General features: G+C 38.6%; 1 protein-coding gene across 3 annotated transcripts in view; it reads left to right on the top strand.

Annotated features, from left to right (window-relative positions):
- The window catches only part of mroh1 (maestro heat-like repeat family member 1), a 58088-nt gene that overhangs the window by 30261 nt on the left and 4483 nt on the right, over window positions 1-23344 (top strand). For all 3 annotated transcript variants that reach the window (XM_086078398.1, XM_086078397.1, XM_086078399.1), the window contains 6 exons: window positions 625-739; window positions 836-982; window positions 1059-1125; window positions 3107-3228; window positions 3297-3446; window positions 3535-3669. In XM_086078398.1, the coding sequence (XP_085934524.1) occupies window positions 625-739; window positions 836-982; window positions 1059-1125; window positions 3107-3228; window positions 3297-3446; window positions 3535-3669 (736 nt within the window). The remainder of the gene's footprint in view (window positions 1-624; window positions 740-835; window positions 983-1058; window positions 1126-3106; window positions 3229-3296; window positions 3447-3534; window positions 3670-23344) is intronic.

Here is a 23344-nt window from a genome sequence, read left to right as displayed (position 1 = left end):
GAGCTTCGATCGATCAGCCCATCGATCATGATCCGATTAGCCATCAATCATGATTGGCCGGTTTACATGGAAAAGTACGTGATCGGCATATGTCAATGTCTTTCATTGTCAATCACAAAAACAATCACTCACAGCTTGTACTTTGCAGTCTGCAGCCAACTCGAGACCAATCCGTGTGCAGTGTATTGTGTTTTCCCCGGTTTCGTGTTCAGACCAAACCAGTAACTGAATCGTAATACGTTTGAACCTTTTCTGCACTGGCAATTTGAAATAGAGGTAGTTCTTTTTTGTATAAGAAAGGGACGAAAATTTGGATAGAATTATTATTATTTTTAAGTCTGATTCTTCAGTTAATCGAAAGTTACAAGTTAACTGGTTATTAAAATTAGTGAGCAGCTCTAAAAATTCAAACATGCAAGAAATCCATGTGATCGGTATTGATCGATCTCACTGATGGATGATCGATTTTGTTATCGGTAACATAAAACCCTGATTGGAACACCCTTTGTGGTCATGGCTGTTGTCTCAAGAATTCGGTTATTTTCATCAGTCTCCCTTTCCTCTATACCTCGCTCTGCCCAAGCGGTCTTAATAAAGGTACCGGTATATTTCTCTTGTCAACAGGGCTATGGCGAAACATGCCGGTCCCAGGTTGCCTGCCATTGTCGAGTGTTTATGCCCTTCCTTGAACAGTATTTATGAATGTCAGCGAATCACCGTCACTGCTTTCTTCTCTGAGGTGACAACTACAGAAAGATGCCACTTATGTGAATATTCACAAAGTTTTTTGTTTTTTCTTAACAATATTTTGAATCAAACGACTCTTTCTTTCTAGCTCTTGAACCATCATGTGGCTACAGAGTTGATGTTTATTGACGTGTTAATGAATAACATGATGGAAAGGATATCGGATCCTTGCTGTACTGTCCGCATGTTGGCCGTGCGGGGTCTCGGCAACATAGCAGTCGGATCACCTGAAAAGGTACACGCGCTTGCAAACACGTGCGAACATTGGCATGACTAGATTAAGATCACTATTCATCTCTCCTTCTCTACAGGTGAACAAATATGCCAAAGAACTGCTGGCGGCCATGAGTTCAGGCATGGAGGAGAAAGATGACCCAGGTAATTGTCATGTCGGACAACATCATAGTTTGAGAATCTTATGGGGATTTCCTGTTATCTGGTCTGATACAATTCTCTAAACTTGGTCTTGGTTACTTTTCTTGATGTAAAAAGAAAATCCATCCATCCATTTTTGTAGCTAGGGGTGCACATACTGTACCTGTAAGTGGTGCACATCAAAGTTGTTTTAGCGAATGAAAAGTGATAAAATAACAAATAAAGATGACTAGACTAAAATAGAAAAAATCTCTTTGACTAAATAAAATTAAATTAAGAGTGATTTAAAAATAATAATAATAATAATAATTTTTAAGATGACTATCTGAAATAAAATTTTACTTTTATAAAATTAGCTATAAATATAGCAAATTTATTTTGTTGTCATCTTTTGTCAATTAATTTCATATATGAGCTTTCGGGCTTAATTTTTTTATTTTGTTAATTTTTTATCACTACAAATACAAAAAAAAATAATAATAATTAAATGCAGCATAAGGTGGGTTACCAGCCACCTTTTTTTTTTCTTCTCCCCTTTAAAATGTTACTTAGAAATTACAGAACGTGTGTATTTCTGAATGATTTTACAAAATAATTGACTGTAATTTCCCCCCCAAATATGTAATGTCGGTGTGAAGCGCTTTGAGGGCCTTAACATGTGAAAAAGCACTATACAAGTGAAAGACCATTACATTGGGATTTTTAAGAATTGCGATAATAAACCAGAATGGTAACGCTACAAATGGAAGAAGAAAAAAAAGGCACACAAACGTGTTTACGCTTGGAGGGATTTTTCAGCATATCAAAAAAAGGAAAATGTGAATTTTGGCTGTGGAAACAAGTTTTGCAAATAAACGATACCACGTTGCATGTTTTGACCAGATATTACGCACGTACATATTGTTCTCACACAAATTGGCAGTGGCTGGTAAAGTAAGGTATGTTTGGGGAGTTGAAGAAATTGAAATGTTTCTGGAAGAAGCAAACATTAATGCCATTCTTGATAGAAAACAATAAAGACCGTGACTGCATGACGGTAACACGCGGTGAGAAGGCGAACTTCAAAGTAAACCAAATAATACATGGCCATCAGTGCCTTGGACTGCTTTTATTTTGAAGTTGTTCCCAGCAGCGCGTGTGGTGGCGTGGCGGCTGTCTTAACTTGTAGTTTGAGGCAGTTTGTCATTGTCACAAATTGTTGCCACCATTATCAACATGACATCCCCAAATCATCTTCAGTTGCTAATTAAGGATGCTTAAAAAATATTAATAATTAAGCTGACAGTCAGCCGGTGTCTTGTGGCAGAGAGATGCTCTCATATCTCAAAATAATAACAAATGGAAACGGGGATAAGTTCATGTTCATTTTGCTAATTTTCACATAAAAAGTTAAACATTTGGATGTAAACCCCATTATAGAGGGACCGCTTTATTTTAAATGTCTTTATGTCAAATTAAATATTACCTTTCGGCCTTACTCTAGAAGGAAGGTCAAGCAGTATTTGGTATTTGTAGTTTACCTTATTAGACAGTACTTTGTGGCTTTTATTTTTTTATCATGCACTCAACAAATTTATTTATGGGAAACAAAAAGTCAAACTAAAGTAAAAAAAGTTTTTTTTAAACGAACAAATTCACTATAAACACTTAAAACTAATTGAATTGAATTTTTTTTTGAAAAATCTATGTATAGATTTTGACTTCTCGAGCATTGGTTCTCAAATGTGTACCATACATGGCGTGCCACAAGATGCCAGCATATCGTGTGATATGCATGTTGTTGGAGAACTGTGAGGCAGACATGAAAGCCACTCGTCCATCATACTGCAGTAAAAAAAAAATCCATACGTAATTTGTTTATTTTGATGGTTGATTTAGATGGTGGGCTGATTCCCTTTCCACCACAATTGAACCAGTGAACTCACGAACTGTAGCTGGACAGCTTTTCATTTTTGTTTTGGTTGCTGTGTGATCTTGTGTGCAGGCAAGCTGATTACTCTTGAGGCAATGTCAGGGCTTTCGAAGGTTCTGCTCTACCTGGAAAAGAAGAATGTCCACCTACTAGTGGTTTATATTTTCATGAAGATCAAACCTTTTTTAGAAAGTGTAAGTTGCAAAACAGTCTTATTTGCATATCAAATGATATTCTGAGAAAAGTGTATGTTCCCATCCAGGAAAATGATGAGATTCGCTGTGCTTCCATTCACCTCATGGGGAAACTTTCCAAGTTCGGCTCTGGTGAGCCAGTGTTCAAGGACCAGATACACAATGTTCTGGTCAGCCTGCTTTTACACCTGGTTGATCCAAACCCACATGTGGTCAAGGTAGGAAATACGCAGGTACACTAACACAAACCTGCAATCGAGATGTCGGTACGATTGTTTCTTCAGATGTGCTCTTATCTGTTTGCAGGCATGTAAGTATGCGATGCGCGTGTGTGCTCCAATGGTGGGCTCGGAGCAGATCACAGCCATGTTTCAGAACCACCTCTATGAGGACAAGAGCTTGCACTATGGGGAGTTCACCAATGATCTCACCAAGTATCTGGTGAGACAGACAGAGACAAGATTTTACTGGCACTAAAGACGTGATCATTCACGAGATTCACATAAGGACAAACACAATAGAGAACTAGACAAAGTGCAATTTCTGCAGAAATTGCGTGGGAATGCTGAAAAGCCACTCGTCCTTTTAGCAAAGATTTGAATGCAAGTGGTTATGAAGTAAATTGAAAGATAAACTAGAAAAATTTCCGTGGAAATTTTGAATGGGCCTGCTGACTCTTTTAAATGAGCTGAACAGTTTAAAATTTAAACCATTGAAATCGCTCAAGAAATGTGGAAGTTAACCATAATCAACAGTATCTTACTGCCCCTTTAAGAAACATGCACATTCACGCACACACATTTGTTTTGAACTAACATTTCAATGAGCTGAACAGTTTAAAATTTAAACCATTGAAATCGGTCAAGAAATGTGGAAGTTAACCATAATCAACAGTATCTTACTGCCCCTTTACGAAACATGCACATTCACGCACACACATTTGATTTTAAGTTGTATAGGAGACGTCACGCACCAACATTCCATTGATTTGTATAGGATTACGCTCACCTCAAACAAAAGCCTCTCACGACTTAACGGTTGAAGATGCAGATTCCAGAAATGGCTCGTTAGAACGGCAAGGGTTTGGGGAACGCGAGCATGTTCTCAGTTTTTTAATCGGATGAAAAATGACCAAATGAGAGCAGGTTGAAAACTTATGATTTATCGAAAATGAAGAAAAAAAGGCGGCGAAATTAACATGGAGGAGATAGGCGCTCAAGTCCGACTTCTCCTCGCTTAAAGTGAAAATAAAGGTACTAAATGACACCTTAGCCAAATAAAACTAGATTTGTCAGAAAGCAGACCCTTGTCACTACAAAATGTGTGAATTTGATAGTCTAGTGAGTGTTGGAAATCATTTCTTTGATTTCTGCGTGTTCAAATAAAATTCAAAGTTGAAGTCTCGTGGAGAAGTTTTGCTAGCTTTATTTCAGAATCTGAAAGACATCTCTAGAACCCGGCTCAAATAGCCCTGGTCCAAGAAGTGTAACATTCTCAACATACACTCACTCATTTATACATAAAACAGTTCCCTCCCCCTTCATTGACAAAGAGGTACCTTTTGCCCCTCCAGGCATAGAGCAACCCATGTGGCACTCTTTGTCAAGACAAGAGTCTTCAAGTCCACACACACCCTCTCCTTATCTCTACCTCAGGATGTGGGTAAACACTTGGCTCCTGGAGCCTCCTGGCACCAGGAATTCACGCAGACGGCCTTTTGGTCAGACACCTCTCATTTAGATTAAATCAGACACCTTACTTCCTCAGGGAAGAGAACAAAGACCACAGACTAACCACACATGGGGAACAGTTGTAACATATCTAACTAAAATCAAAAACACTTTGAAAAATATAAATTGAAACAGCAAAACAATGTCAATTAATCCAACATGAGCAAAGATTGTGGCCATGGTGACGAGTTGAAGTGAAACTTTTGGAAATAGATTTTTTGGTTCCCGTCACTCAGTCCTTAATTAGTCACGCTCTAGCCGATGCAAAAAAGGCTATTTTCACCCCTTCGCTCACTGTCTTTGAACCCGCACAGGGGGGAAAGCTTTCATTCCTTAATTTTTTTTTGACACTGAGCTAAAGATGGGAAAAATTCCAACAAAATGAGCTAAAATTCATATCGGTCGGTTAACGTATGCGCGCCCAGAGTGTCTTGGAAAAAGGTGCTTGATTGGAGTTGATCTCTTTCAGTTTCCAATTCATTCCTATGGGACTTTTTTGGGGAGTTTTTTGGGAATAGCGTCGCCATGGTAACTGGGAATTCTTAGAAAAATAATGCCGCACCGAGTCAGATCGAGCCGCATCGTTTGATACCTCATTTGTCCCGGTGTGATCTACGGTACGGGCCGCATTTTAGCAGAAAAAAACGCGGAAGATTAAAAAATAACTAGAAAAATTCCCGCGGAAATTTTGAATGGGCCTGCTAACTCTTGCAACTCTTTTCAATGAGCAGTTTAAAATTTCAACCGTTGAAATCGCTCAAGAAATGTGGAAGTTATAATCAACTAAAAGTATTACTGCCCCTTTAAGAAACATGCACATTCACGCACATACATTTGATTTTAACCAACATTTCAATGAGCTGAACAGTTTAAAATTTCAACCATTGAAATCGCTCAAGAAATGTAAAAGTTAACCATAATAAACAGTATGTTACTGCCCCTTTAAGAAACATGCACATTCACGCACACACATTTGATTTTAAGTAACATTTCAATGAGTTGAACAGTTTAAAATTCAAACCATTGAAATCGGTCAAGAAATGTGGAATCTACCATAATTAACAGTATCTCACTGCCCCTTTACAAAACATGCACATTCACGCACACACATTTGATTTTAAGTTGTGAGGAGACGTCACGCACCAACATTCCATTGATTTGTATAGGATTACGCTCACCTCAAACAAAAGCCTCTCGCGACTTAACGGTTGAAGATGCAGATTCCAGAAATGGCTTGTTAGAACGGCAAGGGTTTGGGGAACGCGAGCATGTTCTCAGATTTTTAATCGGATGAAAAATGACCAAATGAGAGCAGGTTGAAAACTTATGATTGATCGAAAATGAAGAGGGAAAAAACGGCGAAATTAACATGGAGGAGATAGGCGCCAAAGTCCGACTTCTCCTCGCTTAAAGTGAAAATAAAGGTACTAAATGACACCTTAGCCAAATAAAACTTAGTTTTTCAGAAAGCAGAGGCTTGTGGCTACAAAATGTGCGAATTTGATGTCTAGTGAGCAAAGATTGTGGCCATGGTGACGAGTTGAAGTGAAACTTTTGGAAATAGATTTTTTGGTTCCCGTCACTGAAGCCTTAATTAGTCACACTCTAAATAGGCGACTTTTCCCCTTTGCTCACTGTCTTTGAACCCTCACAGGGGGGAGAGCTTTCATTCCTTAATTTTTTTTTTGACACTGAGCTAAAGATGACAAAAATTCCAACAAAATGAGCTAAAATTCATATCGGTCGGTCAACGTATGCGCGCGCAGCGTGTCTTTGAAAAAGGTGCTTGATTGGAGTTGATCTCTTTCGGATTCCCATTCATTCCTATGGGACTTTATTTGGGAGTTTTTTGGGAATAGCGTCGCCATGGTAACTGGGAATTCTTATAAAAATAATAGCGCAGCGAGTCAGATCGAGCCGCATCGTTTGATACCTCTTTTGTCCCGGTGCGATCTACGGTTCGGGCCCTATTTTTGCGGAAAAGTCGCTGGAAGATAATATAAAAATAATATTAAACCCTTTTTTCTAGGATAGTAATATGTGCCTGCTTGCTCCGCAAGCAGCAGCTTCGCTGCTGCTTGCTCCGCTTAGCAGGCCCATAACTAGAAAAATTCCCGCGGAAATTTTGAATGGGCCTGCTAACTCTTGCAACTCTTTTCAATGAGCTGAACAGTTTAAAATTTCAACCGTTGAAATCGCTCAAGAAATGTGGAAGTTATAATCAACTAAAAGTATTACTGCCCCTTTAAGAAACATGCACATTCACGCACACACATTGGATTTTAACCAACATTTCAATGAGCTGAACAGTTTAAAATTTAAACCATTGAAATCGCTCAAGAAATGTAAAAGTTAACCATAATCAAGATCAAATAAAGTATCTTACTGTCCCTTTAAGAAACATGCACATTCACGCACACACATTTGATTTTAACCAACATTTCAATGAGCTGAACAGTTTAAAATTTCAACCATTGAAATCGCTCAAGAAATGTGCAAGTTAACCAAAATCAACAGTATGTTACTGCCCCTTTAAGAAACATGCACATTCACGCACACACATTTGATTTTAAGTAACATTTCAATGAGCTGAACAGTTTAAAATTTAAACCATTGAAATCGGTCAAGAAATGTGGAATCTACCATAATCAACAGTATGTTACTGCCCCTTTAAGAAACATGCACATTCACGCACACACATTTGATTTTAAGTAACATTTCAATGAGCTGAACAGTTTAAAATTCAAACCATTGAAATCGGTCAAGAAATGTGGAATCTACCATAATTAACAGTATCTTACTGCCCCTTTACAAAACATGCACATTCACGCACACACATTTGATTTTAAGTTGTGAGGAGACATCACGCACCAACACTCCATTGATTTGTATAGGATTACGCTCACCTCAAACAAAAGCCTCTCGCGACTTAACGGTTGAAGATGCAGATTCCAGAAATGGCTTGTTAGAACGGCAAGGGTTTGGGGAACGCGAGCATGTTCTCAGTTTTTTAATCGGATGAAAAATGACCAAATGAGAGCAGGTTGAAAACTTATGATTGATCGAAAATGAAGAGGGAAAAAACGGCGAAATTAACATGGAGGAGATAGGCGCCAAAGTCCGACTTCTCCTCGCTTAAAGTGAAAATAAAGGTACTAAATGACACCTTAGCCAAATAAAACTTAGTTCTTCAGAAAGCAGAGGCTTGTGGCTACAAAATGTGCGAATTTGATGTCTAGTGAGCAAAGATTGTGGCCATGGTGACGAGTTGAAGTGAAACTTTTGGAAATATATTTTTTGGTTCCCGTCACTGAAGCCTTAATTAGTCACACTCTAAATAGGCGACTTTTACCCTTTGCTCACTGTCTTTGAACCCGCACAGGGGGGAGAGCTTTCATTCCTTAATTTTTTTTTTGACACAGAGCTAAAGATGACAAAAATTCCAACAAAATGAGCTAAAATTCATATCGGTCGGTCAACGTATGCGCGCGCAGCGTGTCTTGGAAAAAGGTGCTTGATTGGAGTTGATCTCTTTCGGTTTCCCATTCATTCCTATGGGACTTTATTTGGGACTTTTTTGGGAATAGCGTCGCCATGGTAACTGGGAATTCCTAGAAAAATAATAGCGCAGCGAGTCAGATCGAGCCGCATCGTTTGATACCTCATTTGTCCCGGTGCGATCTACGGTACGGGCTGCATTTTTGGTGAAAAATCTGTGGAATAATAAAAAATAAAAAAAATAAACCACTTTTTCTAGGATAGTAATATGGGCCTGCTAAGCGGAGCAAGCAGCAGCGAATATGTGCCTGCTTGCTCCGCAAGCAGCAGCTTCGCTGCTGCTTGCTCCGCTTAGCAGGCCCATAACTAGAAAAATTCCCGCGGAAATTTTGAATGGGCCTGCTAACTCTTTTCAATGAGCTGAACAGTTTAAACTTTCAACCATTGAAATCGGTCAAGAAATGTGGAAGTTATAATCAACTAAAAGTATTACTGGCCCTTTAAGAAACATGCACATTCACGCACATACATTTGATTTTAACTAACATTTAAATGAGCTGAACAGTTTAAAATTTCAACCATTGAAATCGCTCAAGAAATGTAAAAGTTAACCATAATCAAGATCAAATAAAGTATCTTACTGTCCCTTTAAGAAATATGCACATTCACGCACACACATTAGATTTTAACTAACATTTCAATGAGCTGAACAGTTTAAAATTTAAACCGTTGAAATCGCTCTAGAAATGTGCAAGTTAACCATAATCAAGATCAAATAAAGTATCTTACTGCCCCTTTAAGAAACATGCACATTCACGCACACACATTTGATTTTAAGTAACATTTCAATGAGCTGAACAGTTTAAAATTCAAACCATTGAAATCGGTCAAGAAATGTGGAATCTACCATAATTAACAGTATCTCACTGCCCCTTTACAAAACATGCACATTCACGCACACACATTTGATTTTAAGTTGTGAGGAGACGTCACGCACCAACACTCCATTGATTTGTATAGGATTACGCTCACCTCAAACAAAAGCCTCTCGCGACTTAACGGTTGAAGATGCAGATTCCAGAAATGGCTTGTTAGAACGGCAAGGGTTTGGGGAACGCGAGCATGTTCTCAGTTTTTTAATCAGATGAAAAATGACCAAATGAGAGCAGGTTGAAAACTTATGATTGATCGAAAATGAAGAGGGAAAAACGGCGAAAATTACATTGAAAATAGATCAAAATAGTGCGACTTCTCCTCGCTTAAAGTGAAAATAAAGGTACTAAATGACACCTTAGCCAAATAAAACTTAGTTTTTCAGAAAGCAGAGGCTTGTGGCTACAAAATGTGCGAATTTGATGTCTAGTGAGCAAAGATTGTGGCCATGGTGACGAGTTGAAGTGAAACTTTTGGAAATAGATTTTTTGGTTCCCGTCACTGAAAGCTTAATTGGGTATCAGAGTGGCGATTACACTCACTGTCTTTGAACCCGCACAGGGGGAAGAGCTTTCATTCCTTAATTTGTTTTTTGACACTGAGCTAAAGATGGGAAAAATTCCAACAAAATGAGCTAAAATTCATATCAATCGGTTAACGTATGCGCGCGCAGCGTGTCTTTGAAAAAGGTGCTTGATGTGTGATTTTGTCTTTCCTTTTCCCATTCATTCCTATGGGACTTTTATTTGGGAGTTTTTTGGGAATAGCATCGCCATGGTAAGTGGGAATTCTTAGAAAAATAATGCCGCATCGAGTCAGATCGAGCCGCATCGTTTGATACTTCATTTGTCCCGGTGCGATGTACGGTACGGGCTGCATTCTTGCGGAAAAAACTGTGGAAGATTAAAAAATAAGAAGAACTAGAAAAATTCCCGCGGAAATTTTGAATGGGCCTGCTAACTCTTTTCAATGAGCTGAACAGTTTAAACTTTCAACCATTGAAATCGCTCAAGAAATGTGGAAGTTATAATCAACTAAAAGTATTACTGGCCCTTTAAGAAACATGCACATTCACGCACATACATTTGATTTTAACTAACATTTCAATGAGCTGAACAGTTTAAAATTTCAACCATTGAAATCGCTCAAGAAATGTAAAAGTTAACCATAATCAAGATCAAATAAAGTATCTTACTGTCCCTTTAAGAAATATGCACATTCACGCACACACATTAGATTTTAACTAACATTTCAATGAGCTGAACAGTTTAAAATTTAAACCGTTGAAATCGCTCAAGAAATGTGCAAGTTAACCATAATCAAGATCAAATAAAGTATCTTACTGCCCCTTTAAGAAACATGCACATTCACGCACACACATTTGATTTTAAGTAACATTTCAATGAGCTGAACAGTTTAAAATGCAAACCATTGAAATCGGTCAAGAAATGTGGAATCTACCATAATTAACAGTATCTCACTGCCCCTTTACAAAACATGCACATTCACGCACACACATTTGATTTTAAGTTGTGAGGAGACGTCACGCACCAACACTCCATTGATTTGTATAGGATTACGCTCACCTCAAACAAAAGCCTCTCGCGACTTAACGGTTGAAGATGCAGATTCCAGACATGGCTCGTTAGAACGGCAAGGGTTTGGGGAACGCGAGCATGTTCTCAGTTTTTTAATCGGATGAAAAATGACCAAATGAGAGCAGGTTGAAAACTTATGATTGATCGAAAATGAAGAGGGAAAAACGGCGAAAATTACATTGAAAAGAGATCAAAAATGTGCGACTTCTCCTCGCTTAAAGTGAAAATAAAGGTACTAAATGACACCTTAGCCAAATAAAACTTAGTTCTTCAGAAAGCAGAGGCTTGTGGCTACAAAATGTGCGAATTTGATGTCTAGTGAGCAAAGATTGTGGCCATGGTGACGAGTTGAAGTGAAACTTTTGGAAATATATTTTTTGGTTCCCAGCACTCAGACCTTAATTAGTCACGCTCTAACTGATGCAAGAAAGGCGACTTTCACCCCTTTGCTCACTGTCTTTGAACCCGCACAGGGGGGAGAGCTTTCATTCCTTAATTTTTTTTTTGACACTGAGCTAAAGATGACAAAAATTCCAACAAAATGAGCTAAAATTCATATCGGTCGGTTAACGTATGCGCGCGCAGCGTGTCTTGGAAAAAGGTGCTTGATTTGATGTGATCATTTTCGGATTCCCATTCATTCCTATGGGACTTTTTGGGGGACATTTTGGGGAATTGTGTCGCCATGGTAACTGGGAATTCTTATAAAAATAATAGCGCAGCGAGTCAGATCGAGCCGCATCGTTTGATACCTCTTTTGTCCCGGTGCGATCTACGGTTCGGGCCGCATTTTTGCGGAAAAGTCGGTGGAAGATAATATAAAAAAAAAAACTAGAAAAATTCCCGCGGAAATTTTGAATGGGCCTGCTAACTCTTGCAACTATTTTCAATGAGCAGTTTAAAATTTCAACCGTTGAAATCGCTCAAGAAATGTGGAAGTTAACCATAATCAAGATCAAATAAAGTATCTTACTGTCCCTTTAAGAAATATGCACATTCACACACACACATTTGATTTTAACCAACATTTCAATGAGCTGAACAGTTTAAAATTTAAACCATTGAAATCGCTCAAGAAATGTAAAAGTTAACCAAAATCAACAGTATGTTACTGCCCCTTTAAGAAACATGCACATTCACTCACACACATTTGATTTTAACTAACATTTCAATGAGCTGAACAGTTTAAAATTCAAACCATTGAAATCGGTCAAGAAATGTGGAATCTACCATAATTAACAGTATCTCACTGCCCCTTTACAAAACATGCACATTCACGCACACACATTTGATTTTAAGTTGTGAGGAGACGTCACGCACCAACACTCCATTGATTTGTATAGGATTACGCTCACCTCAAACAAAAGCCTCTCGCGACTTAACGGTTGAAGATGCAGATTCCAGAAATGGCTCGTTAGAACGGCAAGGGTTTGGGGAACGCGAGCATGTTCTCAGTTTTTTAATCGGATGAAAAATGACCAAATGAGAGCAGGTTGAAAACTTATGATTGATCGAAAATGAAGAGGGAAAAAACGGCGAAATTTACATGGAGGAGATAGGCGCCAAAGTCCGACTTCTCCTCGCTTAAAGTGAAAATAAAGGTACTAAATGACACCTTAGCCAAATAAAACTTAGTTTTTCAGAAAGCAGAGGCTTGTGGCTACAAAATGTGCGAATTTGATGTCTAGTGAGCAAAGATTGTGGCCATGGTGACGAGTTGAAGTGAAACTTTTGGAAATAAGATTTTTTGGTTCCCGTCACTGAAGCCTTAATTGCATATCAGAGTGGCGATTACACTCACTGTCTTTGAACCCGCACAGGGGGAAGAGCTTTCATTCCTTAATATTTTTTTTGACACTGAGCTAAAGATGGGAAAAATTCCAACAAAATGAGCTAAAATTCATATCAATCGGTTAACGTATGCGCGCGCAGCGTGTCTTTGAAAAAGGTGCTTGAATTGGAGTTGATGTCTTTCCTTTTCACATTCATTCCTATGGGACTTTTATTTGGGAGTTTTTTGGGAATAGCATCGCCATGGTAACTGGGAATTCTTATAAAAATAATGCCGCAGCGAGTCAGATCGAGCCGCATCGTTTGATACCTCATTTGTCCCGGTGCGATGTACGGTACGGGCCGCATTCTTGCGGAAAAACCCGTGGAAGATAATATAACTAGAAAAAAAAATTCCCGCGGAAATTTTGAATGGGCCTGCTAACTCTTGCAACTCTTTTCAATGAGCAGTTTAAAATTTCAACCGTTGAAATCGCTCAAGAAATGTGGAAGTTATAATCAACTAAAAGTATTACTGCCCCTTTAAGAAACATGCACATTCACGCACATACATTTGATTTTAACTAACATTTCAATGAGCTGAACAGTTTAAAATTTCAACCATTGAAATCGCTCAAGAAATGTAAAAGTTAACCATAATCAAGATCAAATAAAGTATCTTACTGTCCCTTTAAGAAATATGCACATTCACGCACACACATTAGATTTTAACTAACATTTCAATGAGCTGAACAGTTTAAAATTTCAACCATTGAAATCGCTCAAGAAATGTAAAAGTTAACCATAATCAAGATCAAATAAAGTATCTTACTGTCCCTTTAAGAAATATGCACATTCACGCACACACATTAGATTTTAACTAACATTTCAATGAGCTGAACAGTTTAAAATTTAAACCGTTGAAATCGCTCAAGAAATGTGCAAGTTAACCATAATCAAGATCAAATAAAGTATCTTACTGCCCCTTTAAGAAACATGCACATTCACGCACACACATTTGATTTTAAGTAACATTTCAATGAGCTGAACAGTTTAAAATTCAAACCATTGAAATCGGTCAAGAAATGTGGAATCTACCATAATTAACAGTATCTCACTGCCCCTTTACAAAACATGCACATTCACGCACACACATTTGATTTTAAGTTGTGAGGAGACGTCACGCACCAACACTCCATTGATTTGTATAGGATTACGCTCACCTCAAACAAAAGCCTCTCGCGACTTAACGGTTGAAGATGCAGATTCCAGAAATGGCTCGTTAGAACGGCAAGGGTTTGGGGAACGCGAGCATGTTCTCAGTTTTTTAATCGGATGAAAAATGACCAAATGAGAGCAGGTTGAAAACTTATGATTGATCGAAAATGAAGAGGGAAAAAACGGCGAAATTAACATGGAGGAGATAGGCGCCAAAGTCCGACTTCTCCTCGCTTAAAGTGAAAATAAAGGTACTAAATGACACCTTAGCCAAATAAAACTTAGTTTTTCAGAAAGCAGAGGCTTGTGGCTACAAAATGTGCGAATTTGATGTCTAGTGAGCAAAGATTGTGGCCATGGTGACGAGTTGAAGTGAAACTTTTGGAAATAGATTTTTTGGTTCCCGTCACTGAAAGCTTAATTGGGTATCAGAGTGGCGATTACACTCACTGTCTTTGAACCCGCACAGGGGGAAGAGCTTTCATTCCTTAATTTTTTTTTTGACACTGAGCTAAAGATGGGAAAAATTCCAACAAAATGAGCTAAAATTCATATCAATCGGTTAACGTATGCGCGCGCAGCGTCTCTTTGAAAAAGGTGCTTGATGTGTGATTTAGTCTTTCCTTTTCTCATTCATTCCTATGGGACTTTTATTTGGGAGTTTTTTGGGAATAGCGTCGCCATGGTAACTGGGAATTCTTAGAAAAATAATGCCGCAGCGAGTCAGATCGAGCCGCATCGTTTGATACCTCATTTGTCCCGGTGCGATGTACGGTACGGGCCGCATTCTTGCGGAAAAATCCGTGGAAGATAATATAATAAGTTGAAAAATAACTAGAAAAATTCCCGCGGAAATTTTGAATGGGCCTGCTAACTCTTGCAACTCTTTTCAATGAGCAGTTTAAAATTTCAACCGTTGAAATCGCTCAAGAAATGTGGAAGTTATAATCAACTAAAAGTATTACTGCCCCTTTAAGAAACATGCACATTCACGCACATACATTTGATTTTAACTAACATTTCAATGAGCTGAACAGTTTAAACTTTCAACCATTGAAATCGGTCAAGAAATGTGGAAGTTAACCAAAATCAACAGTATGTTACTGCCCCTTTAAGAAACATGCACATTCACGCACACACATTTGATTTTAAGTAACATTTCAATGAGCTGAACAGTTTAAAATTCAAACCATTGAAATCGGTCAAGAAATGTGGAATCTACCATAATTAACAGTATCTCACTGCCCCTTTACAAAACATGCACATTCACGCACACACATTGGATTTTAAGTTGTGAGGAGACGTCACGCACCAACACTCCATTGATTTGTATAGGATTACGCTCACCTCAAACAAAAGCCTCTCGCGACTTAACGGTTGAAGATGCAGATTCCAGAAATGGCTCGTTAGAACGGCAAGGGTTTGGGGAACGCGAGCATGTTCTCAGTTTTTTAATCGGATGAAAAATGACCAAATGAGAGCAGGTTGAAAACTTATGATTGATCGAAAATGAAGAGGCAAAAACGGCGAAAATTACATTGAAAAGAGATCAAAAATGTGCGACTTCTCCTCGCTTAAAGTGAAAATAAAGGTACTAAATGACACCTTAGCCAAATAAAACTTAGTTCTTCAGAAAGCAGAGGCTTGTGGCTACAAAATGTGCGAATTTGATGTCTAGTGAGCAAAGATTGTGGCCATGGTGACGAGTTGAAGTGAAACTTTTGGAAATATATTTTTTGGTTCCCAGCACTCAGACCTTAATTAGTCACGCTCTAACTGATGCAAGAAAGGCGACTTTCACCCCTTTGCTCACTGTCTTTGAACCCGCACAGGGGGGAGAGCTTTCATTCCTTAATTTTTTTTTTGACACTGAGCTAAAGATGACAAAAATTCCAACAAAATGAGCTAATTTTCATATCGGTTGGTTAACGTATGCGCGCGCAGCGTGTCTTTGAAAAAGGTGCTTGATTGGAGTTGATCTCTTTTGGATTCCCATTCATTCCTATGGGACTTTATTTGGGAGTTTTTTGGGAATAGCGTCGCCATGGTAACTGGGAATTCTTAGAAAAATAATGCCGCACCGAGTCAGATCGAGCCGCATCGTTTGATACCTCATTTGTCCCGGTGCGATCTACGGTACGGGCCGCATTTTAGCAGAAAATTCGTGGAAGGATGATATAATAATAACACCAATAAACCCTTTTTTCTAGGATAGTAATATGTGCCTGCTTGCTCCGCAAGCAGCAGCTTCGCTGCTGCTTGCTCCGCTTAGCAGGCCCATAATAAACCCCTTTTCTAGGATAGTAATATGTGCCTGCTTGCTCCGCAAGCAGCAGCTTCGCTGCTGCTTGCTCCGCTTAGCAGGCCCATAATAAGTTGAAAAATAATAAACCCCTTTTCTAGGATAGTAATATGTGCCTGCTTGCTCCGCAAGCAGCAGCTTCGCTGCTGCTTGCTCCGCTTAGCAGGCCCATAATAATAAACCCTTTTCTAGGGTGGATAGTAATATGTGCCTGCTTGCTCCGCAAGCAGCAGCTTCGCTGCTGCTTGCTCCGCTTAGCAGGCCCATAACTAGAAAAATTCCCGCGGAAATTTTGAATGGGCCTGCTAACTCTTTTCAATGAGCTGAACAGTTTAAACTTTCAACCATTGAAATCGCTCAAGAAATGTGGAAGTTAACCATAATCTACTAAAAGTATTACTGCCCCTTTAAGAAACATGCACATTCACGCGCATACATTTGATTTTAACTAACATTTCAATGAGCTGAACAGTTTAAAAATTCAACCATTGAAATCGCTCAAGAAATGTGCAAGTTAACCATAATCAAGATCAAATAAAGTATCTTACTGTCCCTTTAAGAAATATGCACATTCACGCACACACATTTTATTTTAACCAACATTTCAATGAGCTGAACAGTTTAAACTTTCAACCATTGAAATCGCTCAAGAAATGTGGAAGTTATAATCAACTAAAAGTATTACTGGCCCTTTAAGAAACATGCACATTCACGCACATACATTTCATTTTAACTAACATTTAAATGAGCTGAACAGTTTAAAATTTCAACCATTGAAATCGCTCAAGAAATGTGGAAGTTAACCATAATCAAGATCAAATAAAGTATCTTACTGTCCCTTTAAGAAATATGCACATTCACGCGCACACATTTGATTTTAACCAACATTTCAATGAGCTGAACAGTTTAAAATTTAAACCATTGAAATCGCTCAAGAAATGTAAAAGTTAACCATAATCAACAGTATGTTACTGCCCCTTTAAGAAACATGCACATTCACGCACACACATTTGATTTTAAGTAACATTTCAATGAGCTGAACAGTTTAAAATTCAAACCATTGAAATCGGTCAAGAAATGTGGAATCTACCATAATTAACAGTATCTCACTGCCCCTTTACAAAACATGCACATTCACGCACACACATTTGATTTTAAGTTGTGAGGAGACGTCACGCACCAACACTCCATTGATTTGTATAGGATTACGCTCACCTCAAACAAAAGCCTCTCGCGACTTAACGGTTGAAGATGCAGATTCCAGAAATGGCTCGTTAGAACGGCAAGGGTTTGGGGAACGCGAGCATGTTCTCAGTTTTTTAATCGGATGAAAAATGACCAAATGAGAGCAGGTTGAAAACTTATGATTGATCGAAAATGAAGAGGCAAAAACGGCGAAAATTACATTGAAAAGAGATCAAAAATGTGCGACTTCTCCTCGCTTAAAGTGAAAATAAAGGTACTAAATGACACCTTAGCCAAATAAAACTTAGTTCTTCAGAAAGCAGAGGCTTGTGGCTACAAAATGTGCGAATTTGATGTCTAGTGAGCAAAGATTGTGGCCATGGTGACGAGTTGAAGTGAAACTTTTGGAAATATATTTTTTGGTTCCCACCACTCAGACCTTAATTAGTCACGCTCTAACTGATGCAAGAAAGGCGACTTTCACCCCTTTGCTCACTGTCTTTGAACCCGCACAGGGGGGAGAGCTTTCATTCCTTAATTTTTTTTTTGACACTGAGCTAAAGATGACAAAAATTCCAACAAAATGAGCTAAAATTCATATCGGTCGGTTAACGTATGCGCGCGCAGCGTGTCTTTGAAAAAGGTGCTTGATTGGAGTTGATCTCTTTCGGATTCCCATTCATTCCTATGGGACTTTATTTGGGAGTTTTTTGGGAATATCGTCGCCATGGTAACTGGGAATTCTTATAAAAATAATAGCGCAGCGAGTCAGATCGAGCCGCATCGTTTGATACCTCTTTTGTCCCGGTGCGATCTACGGTTCGGGCCGCATTTTTGCGGAAAAGTCGGTGGAAGAATAAAAAAGAAAAAAAATAACTAGAAAAATTCCCGCGGAAATTTTGAATGGGCCTGCTAACTCTTGCAACTCTTTTCAATGAGCTGAACAGTTTAAAATTTCAACCGTTGAAATCGCTCAAGAAATGTGCAAGTTAACCATAATCTACTAAAAGTATTACTGCCCCTTTAAGAAACATGCACATTCACGCGCATACATTTGATTTTAACTAACATTTCAATGAGCTGAACAGTTTAAAAATTCAACCATTGAAATCGCTCAAGAAATGTGCAAGTTAACCATAATCAAGATCAAATAAAGTATCTTACTGTCCCTTTAAGAAATATGCACATTCACGCACACACATTTGATTTTAAGTAACATTTCAATGAGCTGAACAGTTTAAACTTTCAACCATTGAAATGGGTCAAGAAATGTGGAAGTTAACCATAATCAACACTATGTTACTGCCCCTTTAAGAAACATGCACATTCACGCACACACATTTGATTTTAAGTAACATTTCAATGAGCTGAACAGTTTAAAATTCAAACCATTGAAATCGGTCAAGAAATGTGGAATCTACCATAATTAACAGTATCTCACTGCCCCTTTACAAAACATGCACATTCACGCACACACATTTGATTTTAAGTTGTGAGGAGACGTCACGCACCAACACTCCATTGATTTGTATAGGATTACGCTCACCTCAAACAAAAGCCTCTCGCGACTTAACGGTTGAAGATGCAGATTCCAGAAATGGCTCGTTAGAACGGCAAGGGTTTGGGGAACGCGAGCATGTTCTCAGTTTTTTAATCGGATGAAAAATGACCAAATGAGAGCAGGTTGAAAACTTATGATTGATCGAAAATGAAGAGGGAAAAACGGCGAAAATTACATTGAAAAGAGATCAAAAATGTGCGACTTCTCCTCGCTTAAAGTGAAAATAAAGGTACTAAATGACACCTTAGCCAAATAAAACTTAGTTTTTCAGAAAGCAGAGGCTTGTGGCTACAAAATGTGCGAATTTGATGTCTAGTGAGCAAAGATTGTGGCCATGGTGACGAGTTGAAGTGAAACTTTTGGAAATATATTTTTTGGTTCCCAGCACTCAGACCTTAATTGGGTATCAGAGTGGCGATTACACTCACTGTCTTTGAACCCGCACAGGGGGAAGAGCTTTCATTCCTTAATTTTTTTTTTGACACTGAGCTAAAGATGGGAAAAATTCCAACAAAATGAGCTAAAATTCATATCAATCGGTTAACGTATGCGCGCGCAGCGTCTCTTTGAAAAAGGTGCTTGATGTGTGATTTTGTCTTTCCTTTTCCCATTCATTCCTATGGGACTTTTATTTGGGAGTTTTTTGGGAATAGCGTCGCCATGGTAACTGGGAATTCTTATAAAAATAATAGCGCACCGAGTCAGATCGAGCCGCATCGTTTGATACCTCATTTGTCCCGGTGCGATCTACGGTACGGGCCGCATTTTAGCAGAAAAAACGCGGAAGATTAAAAAATAAGAAGAAAAACTAGAAAAATTCCCGCGGAAATTTTGAATGGGCCTGCTAACTCTTGCAACTCTTTTCAATGAGCTGAACAGTTTAAAATTTCAACCGTTGAAATCGGTCAAGAAATGTGGAAGTTAACCATAATCTACTAAAAGTATTACTGCCCCTTTAAGAAACATGCACATTCACGCACATATATTTGATTTTAACTAACATTTCAATGAGCTGAACAGTTTAAAAATTCAACCATTGAAATCGCTCAAGAAATGTGCAAGTTAACCATAATCAAGATCAAATAAAGTATCTTACTGTCCCTTTAAGAAACATGCACATTCACGCACACACATTTGATTTTAACTAACATTTCAATGAGCTGAACAGTTTAAAATTTCAACCATTGAAATCGGTCAAGAAATGTGGAAGTTAACCAAAATCAACAGTATGTTACTGCCCCTTTAAGAAACATGCACATTCACGCACACACATTTGATTTTAAGTAACATTTCAATGAGCTGAACAGTTTAAAATTCAAACCATTGAAATCGGTCAAGAAATGTGGAATCTACCATAATTAACAGTATCTCACTGCCCCTTTACAAAACATGCACATTCACGCACACACATTTGATTTTAAGTTGTGAGGAGACGTCACGCACCAACACTCCATTGATTTGTATAGGATTACGCTCACCTCAAACAAAAGCCTCTCGCGACTTAACGGTTGAAGATGCAGATTCCAGAAATGGCTCGTTAGAACGGCAAGGGTTTGGGGAACGCGAGCATGTTCTCAGTTTTTTAATCGGATGAAAAATGACCAAATGAGAGCAGGTTGAAAACTTATGATTGATCGAAAATGAAGAGGGAAAAACGGCGAAAATTACATTGAAAAGAGATCAAAATAGTGCGACTTCTCCTCGTTTAAAGTGAAAATAAAGGTACTAAATGACACCGTAGCCAAATAAAACTTAGTTCTTCAGAAAGCAGAGGCTTGTGGCTACAAAATGTGCGAATTTGATGTCTAGTGAGCAAAGATTGTGGCCATGGTGACGAGTTGAAGTGAAACTTTTGGAAATATATTTTTTGGTTCCCAGCACTCAGACCTTAATTAGTCACACTCTAACTGATGCAAGAAAGGCGACTTTCACCCCTTTGCTCACTGTCTTTGAACCCGCACAGGGGGGAGAGCTTTCATTCCTTAATTTTTTTTTTGACACTGAGCTAAAGATGACAAAAATTCCAACAAAATTAGCTAATTTTCATATCGGTCGGTTAACGTATGCGCGCGCAGCGTGTCTTTGAAAAAGGTGCTTGATTGGAGTTGATCTCTTTCGGATTCCCATTCATTCCTATGGGACTTTATTTGGGAGTTTTTTGGGAATAGCGTCGCCATGGTAACTGGGAATTCTTATAAAAATAATGCCGCACCGAGTCAGATCGAGCCGCATCGTTTGATACCTCATTCGTGCCGGTGCGATCTACGGTACGGGCTGCATTTTAGCAGAAAAAATCGTGGAATAAAATATAAAAAAAATAAAAATAAACCCTTTTCTAGGGTGGATAGTAATATGTGCCTGCTTGCTCCGCAAGCAGCAGCTTCGCTGCTGCTTGCTCCGCTTAGCAGGCCCATAATAATAAACCCTTTTTCTAGGATAGTAATATGTGCCTGCTTGCTCCGCAAGCAGCAGCTTTGCTGCTGCTTGCTCCGCTTAGCAGGCCCATAACTAGAAAAATTCCCGCGGAAATTTTGAATGGGCCTGCTAACTCTTGCAACTCTTTTCAATGAGCAGTTTAAAATTTCAACCGTTGAAATCGCTCAAGAAATGTGGAAGTTATAATCAACTAAAAGTATTACTGCCCCTTTAAGAAACATGCACATTCACGCACATACATTTGATTTTAACTAACATTTCAATGAGCTGAACAGTTTAAAATTTCAACCATTGAAATCGCTCAAGAAATGTGGAAGTTATAATCAACTAAAAGTATTACTGCCCCTTTAAGAAACATGCACATTCACGCACATACATTTGATTTTAACTAACACAACTAAAAGTATTACTGCCCCTTTAAGAAACATGCACATTCACGCACATACATTTGATTTTAACTAACATTTCAATGAGCTGAACAGTTTAAACTTTCAACCATTGAAATCGGTCAAGAAATGTGGAAGTTAACCATAATCAACAGTATGTTACTGCCCCTTTAAGAAACATGCACATTCACGCACACACATTTGATTTTAAGTAACATTTCAATGAGCTGAACAGTTTAAAATTCAAACCATTGAAATCGGTCAAGAAATGTGGAATCTACCATAATTAACAGTATCTCACTGCCCCTTTACAAAACATGCACATTCACGCACACACATTTGATTTTAAGTTGTGAGGAGACGTCACGCACCAACACTCCATTGATTTGTATAGGATTACGCTCACCTCAAACAAAAGCCTCTCGCGACTTAACGGTTGAAGATGCAGATTCCAGAAATGGCTCGTTAGAACGGCAAGGGTTTGGGGAACGCGAGCATGTTCTCAGTTTTTTAATCGGATGAAAAATGACCAAATGAGAGCAGGTTGAAAACTTATGATTGATCGAAAATGAAGAGGGAAAAAACGGCGAAATTAACATGGAGGAGATAGGCGCCAAAGTCCGACTTCTCCTCGCTTAAAGTGAAAATAAAGGTACTAAATGACACCTTAGCCAAATAAAACTTAGTTTTTCAGAAAGCAGAGGCTTGTGGCTACAAAATGTGCGAATTTGATGTCTAGTGAGCAAAGATTGTGGCCATGGTGACGAGTTGAAGTGAAACTTTTGGAAATAGATTTTTTGGTTCCCGTCACTGAAAGCTTAATTGGGTATCAGAGTGGCGATTACACTCACTGTCTTTGAACCTGCACAGGGGGAAGAGCTTTCATTCCTTAATTTTTTTTTTGACACTGAGCTAAAGATGGGAAAAATTCCAACAAAATGAGCTAAAATTCATATCAATCGGTTAACGTATGCGCGCGCAGCGTCTCTTTGAAAAAGGTGCTTGATGTGTGATTTTGTCTTTCCTTTTCCCATTCATTCCTATGGGACTTTTATTTGGGAGTTTTTTGGGAATAGCGTCGCCATGGTAACTGGGAATTCTTATAAAAATAATAGCGCACCGAGTCAGATCGAGCCGCATCGTTTGATACCTCATTTGTCCCGGTGCGATCTACGGTACGGGCCGCATTTTAGCAGAAAAAACGCGGAAGATTAAAAAATAAGAAGAAAAACTAGAAAAATTCCCGCGGAAATTTTGAATGGGCCTGCTAACTCTTTTCAATGAGCTGAACAGTTTAAACTTTCAACCATTGAAATCGCTCAAGAAATGTGGAAGTTAACCATAATCAACAGTATGTTACTGCCCCTTTAAGAAACATGCACATTCATGCACACACATTTGATTTTAAGTAACATTTCAATGAGCTGAACAGTTTAAAATTTAAACCATTGAAATCGGTCAAGAAATGTGGAATCTACCATAATCAACAGTATGTTACT

This window comes from Leptonotus elevatus, chromosome 6, assembly GCF_054856555.1.
Source record: "Leptonotus elevatus isolate MCC_2025b chromosome 6, RoL_Lele_1.0, whole genome shotgun sequence".
Classification (NCBI taxonomy): domain Eukaryota; kingdom Metazoa; phylum Chordata; class Actinopteri; order Syngnathiformes; family Syngnathidae; genus Leptonotus; species Leptonotus elevatus.
The sequence above is the reverse complement of the archived record's forward strand: the minus strand, read 5'-3'. Positions and strand labels throughout refer to the sequence as shown.